Raw genomic sequence first — 18,917 nt, 5'->3', positions numbered from 1 at the left:
GCTCTTTTGCTCTTTGGAATATCATGTTACATGCCCTTCAGTCTTTTAATGTAGAAGCTGCTAAATCTTGTGTTATCCTGAAGGTAACTCCATAATATATTTTTTTCTAGCTGCCTATAGTATTTTCTCCTTCACCTGAGAGCTTTGAAACTTAGCTATAATGTTTCTGTGAGTTTTCATCTTGGGATCTCTTTCACAGTGATTGGTGTTTTGTCAATTTCATTTTTACCCTCTAAGTCTAAAACTTTATATCTTCCTTAATAATTTCTTGAAATATAGAATCTTGACAATTTTAAAAATCATAACTTTCAGGTAATCCAACAAAGCTATACTGTCTCTCAATCTATTTTCTAGGGTAATTGTTTTTCTAATGAAATGTTTCAATTCTCTTCTATTTTTTCATTTTTTAAATTTTGTTTTAGTATTTTTTTGTGTTCTTTATAAAGTCATTAGCTTTCTCTTGCCCAATTCTAATTTTTAAGGAGTTATTTTCTTCTGTAAGTTTTTGGATGTCTTTTTCTGATTGTTTGATTTTCTTTTCATAATTTTTTTCATTTTCTTGCATTACTCTTATTTTTTACCTAATTTTCCCTCAACCTCTCCTTTGATTTTTTTTGTTTTTTAGTGAGGCAATTGGGGTTAAGTGACTTGCCCAGGGTCACACAGCTGGTAAGTGTTAAGTGTCTGAGGTCGGATTTGAACTCAGGTACTCCTGAATCCAGGGCCGGCACTCTATCTACTTCGCCATCTAGCTGCCCCCCTCTCCTTTGATTTTTAAAGTCCTTTTTAAACTCTTCAAGAACTCTTTTGCGACTTACGACCATTTGACATTTTTCTTTGAAGTAAAAGTAGCTGTTTTGACTTCACTGTCTTCTTCTGAGTTTGAACCCAGATCTTTCTCTTTCTCTTACTCATTTTTTTACTGCCTTATTTCTAGCTTGTTAACTTTATATTAGAGTTGGGCTCTAATCCCTTTGTGTGGGGGATAATGTTTCAGGGTTCAGGTTTTTTGTGCTGTTGTTTTCTGAGATCTGCCTGGGGTCCTGACCTTAGTTGCTCCTCTCTACCCCAAGCCATGACCAAGGCCCCCACCAATACTATTACTGCATATACTCTTACTCCCAGCAGTCCCTTCCCACTTAAGCTTCAGGTCACCCCTCTTACCTGGAATAGAAAGCAGATACTCCACTCTGCAAGTGACCACAGACAGCAGGGTCCTGCCCCTCTGGGATTGAACTCACTAGAATGTGCTTGCTCCCAGGCATAGCCTGGAACTGTGTCTGGTCAGTGCACCTGGGCCCCTTGTCCAGTGCCAGCAATCTTCCCCTTATCGGCAGTGTGACACCTACAGTGTCTATGGGTCAAAAGTTGCTGAAATTGAGGCTGCCTCTCAGGCTTGTTTGTCGTTTCAATGGTATCTGGCTGGAGGTATCTGCACTTTGGTGCTCTATCCACTGTGCCACCTAGCTGCCCCTTGCCTTTCTTTTACTTGACTTGGGGCACTGTTTCCAGGCTGTACTATCCCAAGCTTCAGGAGGTCCCAGGTTTAGGATTTAAGGAAGAGCAGGTTCTTCCCTCACCTGGCCTGTTCCCTAGACTGTAGATGACCCTAGACCAACTTGCTAATTAACCAGCTTTGTGTGCTGTGGTTGTCAGCTCCGATGAGCCTGTGCCCCTCCCCCACCTGGGCCGCTGCTACTGAAGCCTACCTCATGGTTCCCAGCAGTGGTGAAAAACCCAAGTTCTGCCTCAGCACCAGCAGAGAAAGACCCCTCTAATCTCCCCGCAGACAAGGGCTCAGCCCTCTCACCAGACTTAGTTCTAGATGACACTGGCGTTGCAGCTAATTCGGAGCTTCTGGGGGTCTCTTTCTCTGGGGAGGCCTTCCTGGGACTGGATCTGTGTCAGCGTGACTGTGGGGTTGGGCTCCACTCCTGTCTCAGCAAAGTAGCTCCCTCCTTCCAACCTTCCAAGCCATCCTTGGTTAGAAAATGATCTCAGCACATTCTTCTGTGGATTTTGCTGCTCCAGGAATTGTCCTATGGCATTATATGGATGTTTTTTTGGAGTGATTGTGTTTTGAGTTCACAAGATTAGCTGTGGATATAAGATCCTTGGTGGCAAATTCTTTGTCGTTTAAGTCTTTACATACACAGCACCTGCTAATGTATGTATTGAATCCTTCAAAATTTTAACAGAATTGAGTCTTGGAAGATATTTTTCTTGAAAAATATCCTGTAAAATCTAATGAGGAGAGTGCTCACCAACCAACCATGAGTCCAGACCAAAAGTGAATTTCCAGGATGCCTTTTCTTTTTCTTTGTATCCTCTCTATAAAGCAGCATGGAGTAGTAGCTACAGAGTCAGTCTTAGAATCAGGAAAATCTTGGTTCAAGTCCAGCCATATACTGGCTGCATGTGTGATATTGGCATGTCTAGATAGCAATAGCAGATAACAGTACAAAAATGTAAATTGTTTCTTGTTTCTCTCACATGATGCTCCACCTTCTGTCTCCATGCCTTTGTCCTGGCTGCCCCATGCCTGGAGTGTTCTACCAAATCTCTGTCCCCTAGAATCCCTGACTTACTTTAAGAATATGTTCAAGGGCAGCTAGGTGGTGAAGTGGATAGAGCACAGGCCCTGGATTCAGGAGGACCTGAGTTCAAATTCAGCCTCAGACACTTAACACTTACTAGCTGTGTGACCCTGGGCAAGTCACTTAACACCAATTGCCTCACAAAAAAAAAATATGTTCAAGCCACAGCTCTTACAGGAGGCTTTTAAAATCCAAGTCAGGAAGCATTCATTAAACATTAACTAGGTGCCAGCCACTGGACCAAGTGCTGAGGGTGAAAATACAATCTGAAAGAAATACAGTCTCTGCCCCTTCCCCGAACTTAACAGTTTAATGGGGGAAGATTTGAATGTATAACAGAAAGCTGGTGGGGGAGCTGGTTGTGGGCCTGGGGTTGGGGGGTGGAGGGGGAGACCAGAAAGGAGAATAACAGGGAGAATCTGGAGAGTCAGGAGAGCAGCCATAGCCTGGATCGGGGAGGGGGAGGGAGGGAATCCCCTTAAATCGAGATGCCAGGAGGAGCCAGGCCGAAGAAGTGGAGAGTGTTTCTGCTCTGACAAGTCCAGGGGGAGAGTGAGCTTCCGTGGCATGAAGGAGACAATCTGGAGAGGCAAGAATGCAGCCTCTCCTGGTGCCCCCAACTGCTGCCAGCACCTTCCCCTTGTTTTGGGGAAAATGGGTGGGGGGTTTGGGATAGGGGTTTGGGGTCCTTAGGAATTCCTCTTTAAAGAATTACAGCCTCTTGCACACAAATCCAATAGAATTAAATAATAGTTTATTTAGGGGTTGGGGAAGGAAAAGCAAGAGAGAAATCCTTGGACTTCTTCTCATAGGGAGAAAGGAGTGGCACAGAGCATGGCTCTGAGATACCAATCTCCTCAAGCAGGAGACAAGCCGATACTTTTATAGAGGACTGATGGGGGTGATCATCTGACTGTGGAAAGTTCCCTTAGTGAGGGAGGACCATCCCCCCCGGTGGTGGCTGGGGAGTTGGGTGAGGGGTGGCTGTGGATCCCTCAAGCTGTCTCTCTCCTCCTCACTGCACAAAGGCACAGCAGCCACACCTAATCTTATCTCCCCAAGGGTGGGGGAGACTAGAATAAAGGGTGGTGGTCCCAGAGCTAAGCTCAGTCCCCATATGGTGCCACTTATCTCTTTAGGTATGTCTGTCCTTTGGTTTAGTTTTTCAAGGAGAAGGTTCTTTGATGTACCCCAGAAAACTTCTGGGGTGCTAGGCCCATAACACCCTTGAAGGCTGACTTCTCTCTACTCTTTATCTAGAATGTACTAATTGATGCAGATGTTGGAAATTCCTTTAGGGCAGAGACAATGTTTGCTTTTTCTTTGTATCTCCAGAGTTTAGCACTGGGACCAGCACATAGTAGGAACTTAAGAAATGTTTACTGGGGCATCTAGGTGGCGCAGTGGATAGAGCACCGGCCCTGGATTCAGGAGGACCTGAGTTCAAATCTGTCCTCAGATACTTGACACTTAACTAGCTGTGTGACCCTGGGCAAGTCACTTAACCCTCATTACCCCAGAAAAAACAAAACAAAAAAAAGAAATGTTTACTGATTCATGGAGGGTAGGAACTATTTAATTTTGTGTGTTTATATCCCCAGCACTTAGAGCAGTACTTCGTACATTGTAGGTGCTCAATAAATGTTTCTTGGATTGAATTGGAGATTTTAATAAACTGCAAGTTCAGTATGAGTGAATAATGTAGTATGGCAAAAACCCACAACCACACAACCCAAAAACTGATGCAATCTTAGGCTCCATTAAGTGAGATATATACACTGTGTCCAGAATGATAGAAATGATAGTCACACTGTAAGCAGACTACTTCTTAAGTACTAATTCAGTTCTGTATACCACATTTTATTAAAAAAATTGGTGAGCTGGAGAATGTCCAGGGGAAAGTGACCAGGCTAAGGAAGAGTTTTGAGATTGTGCCATATAAGGAATGTTTAGATAGATAAAACATTTATTAATTATTTACTATGTGCCTAGCATTTTGCTAAGTACTAAAAGTACAAATACACAAAAAAAGAAAAATAATTCCTGCCCTCAAGGCATTCTAATGTGAGGAAACTATACATTAAAAAAAAGCTGAAATGCAGGGGGTGTGGCACGTTAGTAAGGTTCTGAGAGGTCTTAGAAGAAACTGTTTGAAGAAGGAAAGATTTGAGGAAGATATGAAAGCTGTCTTGTGTTAAGTATTTATTATGTGAAAGAACTATTAGATTTTTTTCTACTTGGCGTCAGAGGACAGCTAAGGATGGAAGTAGATAAGAGTGCCAGGCCTGAAGTCAAGAAGACTCACCTTCCTGATTCCAAATCTGATCTCAGACACAGACTAGCAGTGTGACCCTAGGCAAGTCACTTAACCCTGTTTACTTCAGTTCCTCATCTGTAAAATGAGCTGGAGGAGGAAATGGCAAACCACTCCAGTATCTTTGCCAAGAAAATCCTACTAAGGTGTCACAGGATACAACTGAAAAACAAACAACTTGGCCTCAAAAGTCAGAGCTAGGGGCAGTAGGTGGGAATTGAGGGGAAATGTACTAACTATCAAAGATATACATACAAGTGGCAGTGAATTGCCTTGGAAGGGGGTGTCTTATACCCCCTCTTTCCCCCTTGACAACTGTGAGCAAAGGCTGGATTACTGTTAGCTATGACTTGAGGGGATTCCCAGTCCCAGTTTAGGCTGGACCTAGTGTCTGAGCCACCTTCTTTCCCTCCATAATTCCATGATGAGCCATGAACTTTCTAGCCTAAGTCTTTTTACAGGATGTGGAGAGCAATAGCAACAAAGCAGATCAGTTAAGGAAAAAATTGTCAGACCATATGTTTCAATTTTTATTTTGGAAGATTGACCTATAAGTCCTAGTGCTTACGTGATAATCGGTACTAACTGTTGGCCCCTTAGTGCTCTGTGAGTGTGTGTGTGTGTACTACATTCCTATCAGCATTTATCCCTAACACCACTGATAGGTCAGTAGCCCTTTAAGATCCAAAAGGGCTTTTAGACCAGACTTTGCTAAGATGAGGCTGTGAGGTGTGGTGCAGAGTCTCTAGACACAGAGTCAGAAGACTTGAATTTGAGTGTCAGCTCCACAGTTGAGTTCCTCTATGAGGCTGGATGAACTCTCATCCTCTTTGGACCTCACAGTGTGCTCATCTATCATGTAAAGGAGTTACAGTGAATTATTTTTAAGGTCCTCTCTAGGACTTGAATTCTCTGGTTCACAAAGATTATGTTCTATGGAGGGAAGCAAACATTAAGCACCTAATATACTCTGAGCACCTGTATATTCATGATCATTATAGCTCTAGATAAAGCAAGAAGCTACTTCAAGCAATCTAGTCCATTGCTCCTCCCCATTTTGCAAATAAGAAAATTGAGACTCAAGAAGGTATAGAATAAGGGGCAGCTAGGTGGCGCAGTGGATAAAGCACTGGCCTTGGATTCAGGAGGACCTGAGTTCAAATCCAGCCTCAGACACTTGACACTTAACTAGCTGTGTGACCCTGGGCAAGTCACTTCACCCTCATTGCCCTGAAAAAAAAAAAAGGTATGGAATAACAACAGGTTTGAGGACTGCTATTATTTTTGTTTCTTTGTTGAAAACTTTTTTCCTTTTCATTTTACGTAGATAACACAAGTGCCTTCAACCTTTTTTGAGGATTTCTGAGAATGAAATAACTAAGAAGCAATCTAGATGATGAAAATGATATTGGTAAGTGAAAAGAAATGTGTCAGTAGAGGTGGAACATGTATACTCTCATTTTTCATAATCTGAATCTAAAAATTTTCTGGTTTTCTTTGGACCAGAGGACATATATTTTATCTTGTACATCTTTGAAGTGAAAGTTACAGTTTTTTTTGTTTTAGGAATTTTATCAATTTTGGGAGGGGCAGCTAGGTGACACAGTGGATAGAGAGAGTGCTGAACGTAGGGTCAGGAAGATGAATCTTCCTGAATTCAAATTTGGCCTCAGACACTTACTAGCTATGTGACCCTGGGCAAGTCACTTAACCCTTTTTGTCTCAGTTCCTCCTCTGTAAAATAAGCTAGAGAAGGAAATGTATCTTTGCTAAGAAAAGCCCAGATGGGGTCACAGAAAGTCAGACATTTCTAAAAAACAACAACAACACAATCAGTTTGGGGATTCATGCTGTACTGAAGTTGAACAGGCATTGAATACAAATCAATATATAGTTTTCTCCTGAATCTGTCAGAAAATAACAAGCTAGGGATTTGGATTCCTAGAACTTTTCTCGACTGCTCAGAAATAAAATCAGTTGTTCTCATGACTTTCTATCACACAGGATCACAGGGTAATAGATTTAGAACTGGAAGGGACCCCAGAGGACATCACACCCAACCCTCTCATTTTACCAATGAAAAACTAAGACCAAGAGAAATTATGTGATTTGCCCAGGGTTACACAATCAGTAAGGGTCTGAGGTACGATTTGAACACAGGTCTTCCTGATTCTGGGAAAGAAAAAGAAAAAAAAACACAAAAAAGTTTCCCCCAAAAGACTAGAAAAAATATCTCTTTGTAGTTGTCTGGAAAACATTGCCAATGTGCTAATCTTAGCTGCCCTTAACATTTGGTTGCAAAATCCTACCAGAATTTAATGAGCTGTTAGCCAACTTCTCAAATCATCTACCTTTGCTACAGATAAAATAGGTTTCCTTTACAAAGTTAAAGCTAAAGTAAGTAGTAAATGACTTTAGTTATGTACTGTTTGATAAACCCAAAGACTCCAACTTCTGGGATAGGAACTCAGTATTTGACAAAAACTGCTGGGAAAACTGGAAGATAGTATGGCAGAAACTAGGCATAGACCAACATCTTATACCTTATACTAAAATAAGGTCAAAATGGGTACATGATTTAGACATAAAAGGTGATACCTGTGATGTTTAAAATCTATATTGTGTGATCACCTTAAATAAAAAAGCTTCAGCACCAGTCTTTGGGCATTAAACATTTATTAAAGCATACAGATATTTACAAGGAGTTCAGAAAGTTAAGAAAAAGAAGTCCTACCTAGCCTAGAGTTCCAGCCTGGTTGGGTTCTTCCTCAAGTCCTCCTCCACGAGCCTGCTTTAATCAGGAACCCTCTAGCAAGCTGATTGTGGAAGCTTTTTATAGGTCTGGAACAGAGGCGGTCCTTACACACTGCTTCAAGCTGATTGGTTGGCATCATCCAAATCCATTGGTTTTGAAGGTGTTCTCAAGTTGAGTTCACAGTCTAGCTTCTGAGAACAATATCTTCTTAAGGGATAGCCAGGTGTGATTACAATCCAATTAACTTGAAGTAGGCTAATCAGCAGTCAGTCACTCTCACTTGATTCAATCAGTCTAGATTAATCTCCAGGTGGGTCTTTGAGTATCTGCTAAATCCCATTATTTCATCACATACCATAGCTAAATTAGGAGAGGAAGAAATAGTTTGCCTCTCAGATTTATGGAAAGAACAGTTTATGACCAAATAAAAGCTAGAGAATATTATGAAATGCAAAGTGGACGATTTTGATCATATTTAATTAAAAGGTTTTTGTAAAAACAGAAGCACTGTATCCAAAATTAGAAAAGAGGCGGAAAGCTGGGAAACAATTTTTATAGCCAGTATTTCTGATAAAGGCCTCATTTCTAAAATATGCAGGGAACCAAATTAAATTTATAAGAATGCAAGTCATTCCCTAATTGAGAAATGGTCAGTTTTCAGATGAAGAAATCCAAGCTATCTCTTGCCGTATGAAAACATGCTCTAAATCACTATGGATCAGAGAAATGCAAATTAAAACAACTCCGAGGTACCACCTGACACCTATCAGATTGGCTAATAGGATAAAAAAAGGAAAATAATAAAATGTTGGAGAAGCTGTGGAAAAATCGCAACACTAATGCATTGTTGGTGGAGCTGGGAACTGATCCAACCATTCTGGAAAGCAGTTTAGAACTATACCCAAAGGGCTATAAAGCTGTGCATACCCTTTGACCCAGCAATACCACTATTAGGTCTTTTTCCCAAAGAGATCATAAAAAAGGGAAAAGGACCCACATGTACAAAAATATTTATAGCTGCTCTTTTTTGTGGTGGCAAGGAATTGGAAATTGAAGGGATAATCATCAATTGGGGAATGGCTGAAAAAGTTGTGGTATATGAATGTAATGGAATACTATTGTACTATAAGAAACGATGAGCAGGCAGATTTCAGAGAAACCTGGAAGGACTTGCATGAACTGATGCCGATTGAGATGAGCAGAACCAGGATAACATTGTACACAATATCAACAACATTGTGTGTTGATCAACTGTTATAGACTTGACTCTTCTCAGCAATACAATGGTCCAAGAAGTTCTAAAGGACTCATGATGGAATGCTCTCCAAATCTAGAAAAAAAGAACTGTGAACTCTAGATGCAGATTGAACCATACTATTTCTACTTTTTTTTGGTTTTCTTTTTTGAAGTTTTTCCTTTTTGCTCTGATTCTTCTCTCATAACATGACTAATGCAGAAATATGTTTAAGTGTAATTGTCCATATATAACCTTATCAGATTGCTTGCTGTCTTGGAGAGGGGAGAGAGAGGGGAAGGAGAGAGAAAAATTTGAAACTAAAGATCTTATAAAAACAAATGTTGAAAACTATCTCTACATGTAACTAGAAAATAATAAAATACTTTTATGATTAAAGAAAAAGATAAAGTTCAATATTTTCAGACACTTGTATCCTAGGTTTTAGAGCTAGTAGGGGAAGGGTAGCCTATATATCTTCTAGTACAAGACCCTCTTTTACAGACAAGGAAACCGTTTCAGAGAGGTTGTTAGTTAACCTAAAGTCACACACGTGCTATATAGAAAGATAGAAATGTAAACATAATTTCCTTGTTTTGTAACAGGAGAATTCTGCTTCCTGTGAAAGAAAATGAAGACAAAATTGAAATTCTTAACTATAAATTAGATGGATTTATGTTATTTTCTGTGAATTAAAGTGATTCAATGTCTCTTCTGGTAAGCTTTCATTTACTTTGGATTTTATTTGTGGTTTTCATAGTTGCTAACCAGCCATTGACATGTCAAATAGAGGTACTGAACTCCCTTTAGATAAGTAGGTTTATATGAGATAAGACTCATTTAAAATTATGACATTAATTTTGGAATATAAATAGTTGCTATCAAAATGTTTGAAAACTGTGTCCTTAAACATATTAAGAATACGATACCAATGCCACTATTGACTACACATGATTTTCTTTGTACTGGCTGGTTGTTAATCAAATCCTTTCTTCCATCTTCAGCTTATCATAGGTTGAAACCCACATATTCAGAATCTTGTGACCATTTAAGTTAATAAGAGATTCTCATAAGGTATATCATGCAGCAAGAAAGAAGAAATTTGGGTCTTGGATGAAGCAAACAGGATAGTGAGTAGATCCCTCTGGAAAAAAAACCAACCAACCAACCAAAGAGCCCCTCTCCATAGTTCCAGTGAAGTCTTAAAGAATGGATGAGGATTTATGAATCCCAGAAAGAAAAAGGCATAAATTGCAGGAGAATGTCAGTTAGAGGCCTATTAAAATAATTTAAAATGTGCTTCAAGTTAAAATGTACCAGTGAGATTTTGTACTTGGCTGAGAGGCAGTGAGGTGATGCAAGAGATACAGTGCTGGACCTGGAGTTAGGAGGATCTGAATCCAAATGTCACCTCAGATGCTTACTAGCTGTGTGATCCTGGGCAGGTAATTTATCCTCTACCTAACTGAGTTTATTCATCTATAAAATGGGGATAATAATAACACCTACCTCCCAGGGTTATTGTAAGGATAAACCTTAAAATGCTATATAAGTACTGGTTATTATTATTTTAATCTTTAGAAGAAAAAATGATTTAAGAGGAAAAGGAGATTATATAGATAACTAAGATTGTAAACTCAAAGGAAAAATACAAACTGAGTAAAAATATATAGCTATAAGTGACTTGCCCAGGGTCACACAGCTAGTAAGTGTCAAGTGTCTGAGGCTGGATTTGAACTCAGGTCCTCCTGAATCCAGGGGCAGTGCTTTATCCACTGTGCCACCTAGCTGCCCCCAAGTAAAGCCATTCTGAATGGAGTAGAGTAGATGGTGATTATGAAAGAGATACAAAATAGAACACAAGACCACGTAATCCAAAAGAGAAGAGACAGCCTAGTCAAAATAATGCAGTGTCTTTTGCTTACCTAGTTGCACTTCCTACCTTCATTTTGGGGCTTATATTTAATTTCCCAGTGCCTTAAGGCCGGACCTCCATGGCAATGTGCCCTCATGCTTCTTGTTTTTCATCTAGCCAGCAGAATTGTTGCAATCATGCTATTCCCCTACCTCCCTATCCCACCATTTATTAATGTAATTCTGGGGGTTTTTTTGTTGTTTTTTTTTAAGGATTGTTTCTGTACCCCACGGACACAAGTTGAATCAATCAGACCTGAAAAACAGTCTGAAACCAGCATCCACCAATACTTGGTAAGAATAATTATTTGTACTGTATTAGTATTAAGATGAATTATTTACATATGGACCTAAAAGTATTCCTACATTTTCTTTCCTTATCAAAATGAATTTGATTATATAGGCCTTTTCTTCTCTGTGGCTTGCTCATCTTTTGTTTTTTTCATTGCTTTTAAGATAATATAATAAAGCCTTATTAGTATGTGTTCTACTTTATGGTAATTTACAATAAAATTTATTGTAACACTGGATCCCTCCCCTTCCATTTTTATTATATCCTTTAGATTTATATAGCAACTTATGTAGCAAGTTCTTTCTGTTCTGCCCACTCCAAACTCTTATTAAATGTGAAGCATGGAAAATTATGCACTTGTCACATCATCTTTCTCCATTTTAACTGAAACTACATTATATTTCAAAAAGCTGGATTTTCTCTTTCCATCTGCAAAGCCAAACTAGGGAAGATACAAGTAGCATACCCTCTTTGCTTTACATATATGTCATTTAGACTCTCTTACAGTAAGATGTATAGTATGGCTTATTTATGTGAGTTTATGTGAGTTATTGTAGAGCAGGAGGCAGCATATAATGCTTAGAAAAGCCCTGATAACTCTCCAATTCATATTTGATAAAATGTTATCATATCTTTTATAAGGATGATATTTAGCAGTGTCTCACTACTATTGTAGACCTATAACCTGGACCTTAGAAATGGCACTGTATAGTTTTGAGGCATATGACCCATTTTCATGGAGTGGGGTGGGGAAGTGAGATTTAAATATAGATTTTTTTGATTATCTGATGACAACTCTGTATTGTCCTTTCCATATGACTCACTTGTGTCAGCTTAGCTGTGGTCCCAGAGAGATTCAATTACCTATGAATCTTCCTGATAGTATTTTTGTTCAGTGTAGGTTTCTTTCCTAAAAGGATATCATGAAAGTTTCCAAGTTCCTTTCTAAACTCATTAATAGGCACAATCCATCAGCCTATGTCATTATTTGGTAGTATTTTACATTATATCCTTAGAAGAACTTGAGATTAAAAGAAAAGACAGCATAAGAAGATTGGACTGGGTGGGAAGACTGTGATATCTCTAACAGAATAGACTTGTAAAAATCTGGTCACTGAATGATCTCAGAAGACTCTTTCCCAACCCCCAAGGACATCAACTGGAGCAGAATTTCAGTAGTAGAGGGTATTCTGCAAAGTAGACTATTCATATTCATCAGACATCTTGAGCCTTAGGGTGCTGAAGGGTACTTTTATCTATTACAAATTTGGTGACTTAGGACATCAAAGGTATTAATCAAGTGCTTGTTCCACATGTTGGTATCTTCTGGGTATGCCTCTCCACTGTCAATTTGGGGTGAAGCTAAAGAGTGGGCATTAAGTGTGAATTAATCTAGCCCCTAGGGACCCAGTCTTCAGCCTCAGAATCATAAAAGAACTGGTGAAACTCTAGAGAGAAACAGAGGCAGTAGAGAGCCTGAGCCAAAAGGGACTTATATTTGTTCTAGAGATCCCTCAAGGTTCCTAGATCTCAGGACGACCAGTGTATTAGAGGCTCCCAAGGACGTTGAGATTAGCTGGGGGTGTAGCTGAAGCCTGATTCTTTTCCCACCATAGCGTGTATACTTACATTCCCTACTTCACAAGATCATAGATATCTAGCTGGATGGGCCTTTATAGAACATCCATCCAATTCCCTCATTTTACAGATGAGGAATTGAGACCTGGAGAACTTAAGTGACTTGCTCCAGGTCATATCAAGTGGTAGAGTCAGGATTCAGATCAAAGATTCTCTTATTTTAAATCTCATGTTCTTTTCACAGTACATCACCAGGTGATTGTGAGGAATGCCCTTTGCCAGCCTTGAATAACAAGAGAGGTAGCTTGATGTAATGGATAAAAGACTGGTCTCGTGGCCTAGAAAACCTGGATTCCTGGCTTTGTTACCCTGGCCAAGTCATTTAATATCTCAATGTCCCTGTGGAACTCTTTTTATGATTATTTAAAACTATTTTATTTTTTTCCAATTACATGTAAAAATAGTTTTCAGCATTGATTTTTGTAAGATTTTAAGTTTGAGATTTTTCTCCCTCCCTACCTTCCCTCTCCCCAAGACAGCAGACAATTTTAATATAGGTTATACAGTACAATCATATTAAACATACACATTAGTTATGTTGTGAAAGAAAAATCAAGACAAAAGAGAAAAACGGTGAGGAAAAAAACAACAACAAAAAAGTGAAAATAATATGCCTCGATCTGCATTCAGACTCCATAGTTCTTTCTCTGGATGTGGAAAGCATTTTCCATCATGAGTCTTTTGGAATTGTTTTGGATCATTGTATTGCTGAGAAGAGCTAAATCTATCACCGTCGATCATCTCATGATGTTGCTGTAACTGTGCAGGATGTTCTCCTGGTTTTGCTCACTTCATTCAGCATCAAGTCCACTTAAGTCTTTCCAGGCTTTTCTGAAATCTGCCTGCTCATCATTTCTTATAGCACAATAGTATTCCATCACATTCATATACCACAACGTGTTCAGCCATTCCCCAATTGTTGGGCATCCCCATAATTTCCAATTCTTTGCCACCACAGAAAGAATTGCTATAAATACTTTTGCATATGTGGGTCATTTCCCCTTTTTATGATCTTTTTGGGATATAGACCTAGCAGTGGTATTACTGGGTCAAAGGGAATGCACAGTTTTATAGCCTTTTGGGCATGGTTCCAAATTGCTCTCCAGAATGGATGGATCAGGTCATAACTACACCAACAATGCATTAATGTTCCAATTTTCCCACATCTTCTCCAACATTTATCATTTTCCTTCTTTGTCATATTAGTATGGAACCCTTTAAGATTAGAAGTTACTTAATGACATTGGTAGAGGGTATTTCCTCACCAGTAGTTCTATACACTAATGTAATCATAGGTCCAGAAAAAGATGGGGCTGAGATGGAGAGCATTTGGAGGGGTTGACCATGGCACAAAGAAGGGCCACTTCATTCAGAGGCTGAAATGAAAGAGGAAATGGTAGAAAGATGGTGGCAGAGAGATAATGAAATATGAAGAGAAAAAGGAACTCTCAGTGGATGACCTAAATGTTATAAGTGATGTGTTAGGTGAGGTCCCTGGGTGAAAGGATGGTGGAGGGTTGTCATGGGATGCTTGAGGAGAGAAAAGAAGATTTGGAACAGTCATTGTGATGAGGGGGTAGAAAAATCAAGTAAAGAGGAGTAAAAGGATTGCCTTCAGCTGGCTCTGTAACAGAATAAAAAAGAGAGAGAGAGAAAGGAAAATACAGTTCAGCAAAACTAATCAACATCAAAAATGTATGGCATTATTCCACACCCATAATTGCCCACCCCTGCAAGAATGTGAGGAAGTATTCTCATGTTTCTCTTTTTTGTTTTTTTGCATTTACATTATTTTAGCCATTATGTATATTGGTGGTTATGCTTATTTCACTTTGCATCAGTAAACATGAATTCATCCTTGTTCCCATGCCCTGTACTTGTTTAGCCATTCCCAAGAGGTAGAATGGAGGGCACCTGTGAGATTGAAATACAGTGGCCTCCGAAGAATTAGAAATGAGTGTCACCCACTGAAGGAGAATACCTTGGACAGCTGCCTCATTTTCCTCTCTGATGCAGGTGTTCTTCTCCCCCCCCCCCCCCAGCTTCTTCTCTGGCATTCTCTTTCCCCACTAGATCGTAAACTCCTCGAGGACAGGGACTGTCTTTTTACCTTTCTTTGTATCTGTAATGTTTAGCACAGTTCCTGGCACAGAGAAGCCCCTTAATCAATGTTTATTGTCTGGCTCGTTATTGGTGATAACATTCTAATGGAGGAGAAAAATACATATAAAAATCTGTACAGCATAAATGCAAAATTAATGAATACAAAGTAGTTAAATACAGGCAAGTTTAAGAGGGAGAGCACTCGCAGTGGAGGACTCAGGAAAGGTTTCATGCCGAAGATGGTGCCTAACCTTTATCTTAAAGGAAGAGAGGGATTTGATAAGGTAGAGGAGGAGGTGCATTCCAAGCCTGTGGAGTGATGAGTGCTGAGGAACAGAGAAGGGACATAAGAGATGGAGTGTGATATGTGATGTGAGCGTGGGCTCTGTAACAAAGCCTATTAGATATGCCAGAGCTTCCCTTCTTTACAGGGGAGCAGGGCAATGGAATTGCACAACAACTAGCCAATTAGAAAGATTTCTGAGGCTCAGGGCTGCTTAACATACCAGTGATCCTTTGTGAGTGGACTCTAGCTCAATTTGAATCTGCCTGCAGCTGCCCAGAACCAGCCTTGACCAGCTAAAGGACAACCCTGAGCAGCCTGAGACCTTGCTTGGGACTTTCTAAACATCCTGCTTCCTGGCTTACTATGTCTACAGATATCTTCTCCCTTAACCCCCATTCCCCATTAAGCCTAGTATCTTACCCTTTTCCACACCCTCTCTGAGCACTCTCTCCCTCATAAGTTCTCTCCCTTGAAAGCTCTTCTCAGACAATAAATGCTTTTGTGACCTATTATAAGACAGGCTCCTTTCAGGGTCTCTTCTAGGCCCAGGGTGGGGGGGGGGTATGGACAGAACCTCTTTCTTTTATTAGTGAGGATCAAAGAAAAGCTCAGTTTGGCTAGATCATGAAGTGTAGGAGGGAAGAACAATGTTTCTTGAGCCTGGAAAGATAGATTGAGGCTAGGTTATATAGGACTTTAAGGGCTGAACAAAAGAGGTCATATTTTATCCTACACATATTAGAAAGGAACTAGACTTGAATAGCAGAATCACATGGTCAGATTTTTATTCACAGAAATGGATTGGAGTGGTGAGAGACTTGAGGGAGGGAAAGCAGTTGGGCTGTTGCAGTAATCTAGTTGGGGTACAATGAGGGCTTAAAGTAAGGTATATGTGTTGTAAGAAGGGTTAGTTGGATATGAGAGCTGTCGTGGACTTAGAAGATTTCATTAACTGATTGGATGGATGAGGGAGCAAGAAGAGTTTGGGATAATGCCAGATTTAAACCTAGTAGACTAGAAGGATGATTGAATGGAAATAGGGTAGTTTGGAAGGGGACAGGATTTTGGGGAAAAGAGGAGGTTTGGGGTTTGTTTGTTTTTTTACTACAGCTATATAAGATAAAACAAAATTTTATTCAGATTTGTAACTTCCTCATTAACCTTTTTTTTTTTCAATTTATTATCATTTCTTTATTGGAGTGTTGAAATTTCCCACAGTTGTTGATTTTCTGCAAAATATCCTTTGCAACACATATAATTTTTCATGCATATGTATAGGTGCTGTGCTATTAGGTACATAGGTATTTAATATTCTCTCATCAACAGTGTTATCCTGAATTATGATAGTTGTCTTAATGCTTTCTTCTTTAAGTTCAGCTTTGTATGATAACAGCAACTTAACACCAGACTTTCTGAAACCAGTCGAAAAGATAATGAATTTTTAAATTCTCTTACCTTCAATTTACCTAGATATTTTTACATTAAGCATGTTTCCTGTAGGCAACATGTTAGCTAACATTTCTATAGGACTTTAAAGTTTAAGAAGCACTTTACACGTCTTATCTCATTTGATCCTTACAATAATAACACTAGCTAACATTATATACCACTTACTATGTACCAGGCACTGTGCTAAGCCCTTTACAGGGATTCTCTGTTTTGAGTCTCACAACTCCGGAAGGTAGGTGCTATGATTATCCTTATTTCATAGAGAAGGAAACTGAGGCAAACAGAGGTTAAGAAACTTGCCCAGGATCACACAGCTGGTAAATGTCTGAAGTCAGAATTGACCTCAGGTCTTCCTGACTCCAGGTCCAGTGCTCTATGGTACCCCCAGCTGCCCTTTGAAGTTGATTTTTTTTTGTTCTTTCTGTTGTGTGTATTACATGCAATTATCATAATTTTTTTACAGATCAGGAAACTGAGGCAGCTTTTATCATCCTTTGATAACTGCAATGAGAAAATAACTATTTAATCAAAAAAAGTAACCATTTAATCATAGCTGAAAAGAACCCATTGAATTTAGCACTTAGCTTCATGACCAGCTGTAACTGTCTTAATGTTTCTATGTATCTTACATTGTCTTAAAGTTTGCTCTGACCTTAACAATTGTTCAGAATTGTGTGAATTCTTAAATGGTCACGTTTTGTCTTTGAAAATACTGCTTAGTAGGAGAAGGTTAAGGCACATATTGGGAAATGTAGGTGAGGTAAAGTCAAGATATCAGTAAAATACATCTTGCTCCATAAGTGCCATCCAAATAAAAGAAACCATTACATAGATTTTCTGGATGTGAATTGTCTCAACTTTCAGTGTATCGTGTTCTAGCTTGTGTCATTTCTCATTTCAGTAGAAAGATCTTGTATAATACAAAGGATTAATTATTTAAATTATCTGCCTATAAAAATAATATTGTCATTTTAGTCTTGGCAGTGATATCTCTTTGAATTTGAGACTCATTTCTGCTGAAGTAAACTCTGACTACTGTCAGTTTACCATGTCTCCCTTTTTTAATATTTGAGGGGAGGGCAGGGCAGTGAGAGTTAAGTGACTTGTCCAGGGTCACATAGCTAGTAAGTGTCAAGTGTCTGAGGCTGGATTTGAACTCAGGTCCTTCTGAATCCAGGGCCGGTGCTTTATCCACTGTGGTATCTAGCTGCCCCCCTTTTTTAATATTTCTGATAATTTTTCATATACAATTTTCTGAAATATAGTGGTCATATTCTTTTATTCACAAGAATTTTAGGCTGGGTTGTCCAGATTTCTCATTCATATGCAAAGACTCTGGTGGTTTTTTTCTGAATAAGAGAATTTTCTAGGCACAGCTTTCTACTTAGAACAGTAGAGTCTAGATCTGGACCAGATCTCGGTTGCCATCCATTCCAAATTTCTCCTTTTACAGAGGAGGAAACTGAGACCTAGGGAAGTTAAGTAAGCACAAGGTAATAAATATCTAAGGGGCTCTATGCCCACAATAAAATTTTGAGAAACAGTGGATATTAGATATTTGCCTTAAAAGCTGTGACATAACCATTTTCTCTTGAATGACTGCTTGAAGGTACCAGAAAATCCAACTCTGACTGGGAGTCTAGTCTGTCCCATTCATTCAAAAAGCAAAAGATTTCCATTATCCTGCCTATTTCCTATCATATATTATTTCTTTTATAGTTTTACTACTTTGTCCTATTATGAAATAATTTTGTTTCATTGAGGCTATTGTTTTATTTATGTTTTCTATGAAAATTTCTAAACTTGAGTTTAGTTGTCATTCTGTCCTAATATTTATTTGTACTCAGTTGCTTCTTTACTCTATGATATTTTTTGCAAATTAGCAAAATTTCTGCCTTATTTTTTCAGTTTTGTTCATTTAGACCAGAAAATTCTCGGGTCTTTTTTCCTTCTGTTGGTAGTGTTAAACTATTTTTCTTTTTGTGTTTTTTGCCTCTTTTAATTTACAATTTTTTTTTCATTGTACCAGATCTTTTTGTCGTTGTTGTTGCTTAATCATTTCTTTGAATGTGTAGTTTTTTCTTATAGTTTGGGATTTTTTGGTGGTGTGAAAATATTTTGACTGACTGGGCCTAATTTGGGGGCTAATCTGACTGGAGGACTAATTCTGGGACTTTTGACTATTTAACTATCTGACTGCTATTAACTTAGCATGGGCCATTTTTAAAGTTCCACCACACTGCTCCACTCCCAAATTGATAAGCAAAAGATTAAGAAGCCTCTTAACTAAATAATCCAAGCAGAGTTTATTTATGAGATACTATTTAAAATTAAG

At 38.9% G+C, this 18,917-nt stretch overlaps 1 protein-coding gene across 4 annotated transcripts in view; it reads left to right on the top strand.

The window, feature by feature from the left end:
* The window catches only part of STRADB (STE20 related adaptor beta), a 53,046-nt gene that overhangs the window by 9,151 nt on the left and 24,978 nt on the right, over positions 1–18,917 (top strand). For 3 of the 4 annotated variants that reach the window (XM_043991663.1, XM_043991666.1, XM_043991664.1), the window contains exons 2-4: positions 6,239–6,322; positions 9,506–9,617; positions 11,028–11,108. In XM_043991663.1, the coding sequence (XP_043847598.1) occupies positions 9,606–9,617; positions 11,028–11,108 (93 nt within the window). In that variant the 5' untranslated portion in view covers positions 6,239–6,322; positions 9,506–9,605. Of the gene's footprint in view, positions 1–6,238; positions 6,323–9,505; positions 9,618–9,831; positions 10,031–11,027; positions 11,109–18,917 lie in introns of those variants that run through there. The other variant, XM_043991665.1, reaches the window with a different exon arrangement.

The sequence above is a fragment of the Dromiciops gliroides genome, chromosome 3 (assembly GCF_019393635.1).
Source record: "Dromiciops gliroides isolate mDroGli1 chromosome 3, mDroGli1.pri, whole genome shotgun sequence".
NCBI lineage: Eukaryota > Metazoa > Chordata > Mammalia > Microbiotheria > Microbiotheriidae > Dromiciops > Dromiciops gliroides.
This window is presented reverse-complemented; position numbering and strand designations above follow the sequence as displayed.